The following is a 5821-nucleotide window of genomic DNA, read 5'->3' on the forward strand; positions in this document are numbered from 1 at the left end:
AACCCCGGCCCCTTGTTTTGCAGTCGCAGTAGGAGCGTACGATCTCCCTCCGAGTCGCCGTGGCCGTTGCCTCCTGGACGTACACGTTGCTTTCCGCCGTGGCGTACCTATCCGCCAGCGTGGCGGGCGTCCCATTCGCTCGCCCCCGTCACCCGGTACCGGCCGGCCTCTCGGTGGCCACCAGAAACGAGATCTCCTCGTCAGCGAGAAATCTACAAGAGAAGCTCAGCATTTTTGTGGTGATGCCGTGAGCGTTTTTTTTTTAAAAAAAATTATGTAAGAGAAGGAGCGAAAAATATCTTTTTGAACACAGTACAGACGCAAGCGCTCATATAAACGCGCATACACTCACTCCTATGAACGCACACACGCACACCCTACCCCTATGAGCACCTCTGAGAGACTGAGCCAACATATCATCTTGAGATTTTACGAAGTCACTCTAGGCGCCTCGTAGTCAACGGGAACGTCTCCTCCCACTGAAAGCGTATTGCCGGAATTCCTGAAATAAATCCAGGATAAATGCGAGCACCAGGATTTGAACCCTGGTGGGGTTAGGGATACCACTGTCCACCTAACCATCTCAACTAGAGGTTGGTTCGCAGGAGCGAAAAATATCTGAGATTGTGGCACCAGTGCACAGTAGTAGTATCTTAATCGGTCGTGGGAGGGGCGCAAGTTGGGGCCGGATAAGCGGCTCTGACTCGCCAAGTGGGGGCTACTTTAGCCGTTCCAGGCCAACTTGGTCGGCTGGATTTTTCTGCTCCGGACCGCCCCTTCATCCTCCGTCGGTAATACCATATCCACATATCTCACGGCCACTACTTTATACACACACAAAAAAATGATAATAACTAGATGATACCCCACACGTTGTTGCGGGGATATTTTGTAACATATTTCAATGTGATTCATTGTATGAATCATATATAAAAGGATAAAACTGGAACTACATATACTTTATTATGTTTGATCACTATATAGTTGTAAAATGTTTATTAAATATAAATAGAATAATAAAATAGAAATTCACATGTTAAGAAGGTTTTTTTTTCATGCAGGTTTCATGATGAAGTGATATGCTTGCATGCTGCGAGACATATAATAGTGAGTGTGAAGCTTTTCTTATGCATGTTGTGCGATAATGTGACATGCTTGCATGTTGAGAGAAATAGTTAATGAGGACTAGCTATTTAGATATAGAAGATAGTACACAGGACCCGGGTCATCAACTTGATCGGTCAAAATACTACTCCAATCATCACCTAAAAAGGCAAACGTGACCGAGACAATGCGCCATGGACCTGCCCGATGAGAAGCAAGCAATGCGCGCACGCTACCTCGCCGGGCACCGCAAGCGTCCCCACGTCAAAGTCTTGGCACCACACACGCGCACCATCCGTGGCCGTAGCCGTAGCCGTGCATCACCGGCGCTGGCGGTCGTGCCGTTCACCGCCCGGCCCATGCGTCACGCGGCCGCCCCGTACATGGACGAACCAGCCCAGAACCAAGCGGGGGGTGTGACGGCGACCGCGCCAGGTCTGGTGCCGGTCGCCTATATCTACCCGCGGCGGAGGCGGGGGGCACGCACCGGCACCGGCCACGAGCGAGCGAGCGAGCCAAGTCGCCGACCTAGCTTTACTCCTCCTCCTCATCCCCCTTTCTCCCTTTTTTCTTTAGCTTTTACTCCTTCTCCTCTCCCCGCCCACGCCTCCTCCCAAATCCTCCTCGCCCCCGCCGCTTCCGTCCGGAGTCCAACCGGAGATACGCGGAGAAGCGGATCGCGGAGCATCGCATCTGATGGCGTCCCCGGCGCGGCCAGCCTCCGTCTCCGGCCCCTTCGGCCTCGCCCCCGACCTCGCCCGCTGCTCCTTCGACCACACGCTCCGCCGCGAGGTCAGCCCCTTCTCCCTCCATCCATCTGCGCCAGATCCGCGCCTCGTGTTTTCTACTACTGTTTTCTTAGCTTAGGAGCAGTAGGTCCCGGGACTGCGCCTGCGTCCGCGGTGGGCTGGTTCGTGGCCTGCCTCGTCCTGATTCGCCGGGACGACGGCCGACATGTGCATGCCGTCTGCGCCTCGCGCTGGATTTGCGACCCTGCTTGCCATTTCTAGGTGCACAGGACCTTCAAATATGCTACAGTACTACTAGATTGCACCGCCCCGCTGACCGATCTGGGCCAAGGATTTGGCTTGACGCCGAGATATCCGCGCTTCTTTTCCGTCGGCCAGCGTTATTCGCGCATATTTCTGCATCATTCATCACGGTGCCATGGCTCCTGGTGTCTGTCAACCGCTTGCGGCAAAAGCTGGGAGACAGACCTCTTCTAGCTGCTGCTGCTTCCTCCCGCGGCTCTAGTCAAACTATTCTAGTATGCCTCTGGCCTCATTACTGTTATACAACAGTAGTACATCATAACCTAGTTGCGTTGCTATCTAGATCCAACGGGCATCGCTAAAATAATTTGTTGGCTCTGCCTGTGAGGGTTACCATCTATTACTGGGAAATTTCACCTGTTGTTGTCAGCTGTTACCTTATCATCAAATATTTTAGTGATAATTGGATAGTAGCTCAGGATTCAGCTATTTGTCAGCTGTGCAACTAGGAGAGTAGCTTGAATGGTGCTTATACTAGCCGTAGATTTGTCGACCTCTGTTTTCGCCCTACCTATGCCTTCATGCTAATTTTTTGTGGTCGTTAGTCCTTACTAGTTTTTTTTCCGTTCTTCAATTATGCAGGATTTCCAGGACAACAGACTGCTGAGGTCATTGGTTAGCATGCGCGAACAAGATAACCATTCCAAAGAAATTATAACGGAAGCTATTGAGAGCTGCATGAACAAACAAGCAGAGAATCTGGTGAATTCGCTGGATGTCATCAGTGGAAGGCTGTCACAGCTGGAGTTGTACTGCTACAAGCTTGAAAGGTCCATTGGAGAACTGCGAAGCGATGTAATGGATTACCACAGCGAAGCAAATCTGAACTTCCATAGCCTTGACAAGAACGTCAAAGAGGTATGTCTTGTTTTACACCGACACAAGGACACACGGTTATTGAACTCTGAATGCCAAATTATAATATGTTGCTTTCTAGGAGTAGTATGAAAATTTCTGGTCTTACCTAGTAAATGCATTAAACAGTGGATTATGTTTGCCTTGAGGCTTGAGCTGTGAAAGTTTTATGGTTTAGTTTCGAGTTTCCTCTAGTTAGATTTTGTTTCCTGCATCTGCATCTAGTAGAACTGGACTAATGCTTGGGCTACAGCTTGTCCATATAAAAGGCAAATGATTATTTATTTGGGACTAAAATCTGAACATGGGTATTCCCTCTAGTTGTAACTGCGAGTGCCACATCATCTACTTAGTCACACACTGATTAGCTACTCTTAAGATATCACACTTATATAGTGTTTTTAGTTCTCTTAGCGCGATTGGACAATGGTTAATCTACGTACCATTATATCTGATAGTACTGCAAGAAGTTAAGTTGTGATAAGGTTCACAACAGGCAATGGCTATTTAACTGGCTTCACGTGATTCCTTAATCCATGTTTTAGGGCTGTGCTAACTGCCTCTTTTTATGGTCATGTTAGGCACCACAGGGCATCTTAAGCAAAGCTTGATGATGTAAATATTTTAGTAGTGCTAGTCAATCAAACTAAATAGCTTACATTAAATCCAGTTTTCCTTTCAGTAAATGTGACCGTTAGCTCTTGTAATGTTCTTCAGTGCATAACTCATGATGGAACCTACTTTGGCGCAGGTTCAGAAATGTGTACAAGTTCTTCAGGATAAGCAAGAGCTTGCTGAAACTCAGAACGAGCTAGCTAAACTTCAGATTGTATATGAAGATCCTGCACAAAAGAGTGAAGGTACTGCCCCATCAGTTTTCATGGCCAGGGAAAATGATGGCAGTTTCCCAGGTGCAAAGCATGAGCTTGCCCTTGTCCCGCTGCACCAAGTAAATCAGTCTCCTGCTATGCAATTCCAAAGTTGCAACGGGCTTATTCTACAGCAACTTGTGCCTGTCTCTTTGAGCATCCAACAAGACCAGCAACACTTGAACCAGTCTACTGTTTACCGCGCGCAAAATCAATGCCAACCTGAGCGCAGGCACGCCCAAACATTTCAACCTGCACCGCAGTCTATGCAACCGCAGGCCCAGAACCCCCAGCCACAGACTGTAGTTGAGGTACCTCCTATGACTAGTCAGGCACCAGAGTTCTACATCCAAGCTCAGCACCATTGGCAACATCAAACAGTCCAGGATGTTCACTCGCAGGCAAGGCAACAACAGCCACAGCCCCAGGTGGCACAACAGCAGCAGTACCACAACATGCAGCAAGTTCCAGCTCAGATGGTTCAACTGCAGACATCTTCTCCGCAGGCCCAAAGTGCACCTCATGTCGCCCTGTTCTATCCTCCTTACGGATCCCAACAGCCCGCATGTGGTAACACCGAGGCACTTTCTAGAGGCATGGTTGTGCAGCCTGCCTACTCTACGGTCTCTTCTTCCCAGCGAAAGCACCATGAAGCTGCTCCTGTTTACGTGCAAAGCAGCGCCATTGCTGTTCCGATGGCAGAACATCACATCCAGCACCAGCAGACCCAGCAGTTCCATTCGCCCGGCAATGGCTCATTTGCACCTCAGCAATGCAAGGTTGGTCCCTATTCAGTACAGGGTAGTGCCCAGGCCTACAACACTGTATATGGAAGCCCTCCCAACAGTGCTGCTACTTTTGTTGCTGTCCTTCCTCAGCAAGCACAGCAGGCCAGCGCTCCGATGATGCTCCATCATCTAGGACCCCAGTCCGTGCAGAATCACCCTGCAGACATGGCTGACAAGGCTGCTCGAATGGGTTACTTGAACGATCATGCTGAGAACATGCCGCGCCGGATGGTGGCTGCAGGCCAGCCCGTAGAGTACAACACCTTCCATGACGGGCTGAGCTCTGTTGGCAATGCGGCTTGGTCTGGCTAGTCGACGATGGAGAAGCCACATGTGAAGCACTTCATCTGCTCCTGTGACTTTCTCGTGTGATATACTGTGTGGCGATCTTACTGTGATGTGAAGCTCGCTTTTGAGCTTCCCTAAGGTATTTGCTCTGGCATCTTTTATCAGCCGGCAGATTGGTACTACGTATCCTCCAGCCTACTTTTTTCAGCTGGATGATGATCGTGATGAAATAAGACTGTAGGTTAGTCGAGTGATGATGATTGTCAGCATTTGTCCTATTTTTAATGGACGCGTATGCTTGCATGTAACCTGTTGTGGACTTGCATTTGCATGTTTGCGATCGATATGAAAATATGAGAAATTTGTTGGTTTTCACCTTCTTGTTCAGTGTGTGCTCATCTGTTCACCTGCTCGAAGCAGTTCGCATTGCCGGGTTTGTGTCTACCATCTGTTGGCAGTAACTGTTAGTACATATGCTGTGAGAAATTTACGGTGGTTTGGCTGTGGCTTAAGAAAAAAATTGCTGTGGGGGAAGTAACTGTGGACAAGATCCATATGCATTTGTCAAATCCCAAGTGTCATAAGACAAAAAGTTGCTACTGAACTGAACTGAACTGAAGGGAAATACTCATTCTGGAGAACTAGGTCTGCTTTCATTCTAATCAATGAGGATGCCACCTGAAGCCCCTACTGATGGCAAATACTCAAGACTTACTGAACCTTCTGGGACAGAATTTCCAGAAACAGTCCATGTCAAAGGCCTCTCTTTTAGTTTCCTCCAGGCAGAGGATGCAAATGGCTGTTCATTTCTCGAGTCCAAACCCCTAACCAATTTAAGATGTTCCACTGTCTGCTCCCATAATAA

General features: G+C 48.8%; 1 protein-coding gene across 1 annotated transcript; it reads left to right on the forward strand.

Moving 5' to 3' along the window:
* Window positions 1–1540: 1540 nt before the first annotated feature.
* Window positions 1541–5331, forward strand: LOC125528288 (uncharacterized). Its single transcript, XM_048692778.2, has 3 exons — window positions 1541–1896; window positions 2739–3014; window positions 3763–5331. The coding sequence occupies exons 1-3, from the start codon at window positions 1801–1803 to the stop codon at window positions 4978–4980; spliced, it is 1590 nt and encodes a 529-aa protein (XP_048548735.2). The 5' UTR covers window positions 1541–1800; the 3' UTR covers window positions 4981–5331.
* Window positions 5332–5821: the final 490 nt, after the last annotated feature.

This window comes from Triticum urartu, chromosome 1A (assembly GCF_056163025.1).
Source record: "Triticum urartu cultivar PI428250 chromosome 1A, HENAU_Tu73, whole genome shotgun sequence".
NCBI lineage: Eukaryota > Viridiplantae > Streptophyta > Magnoliopsida > Poales > Poaceae > Triticum > Triticum urartu.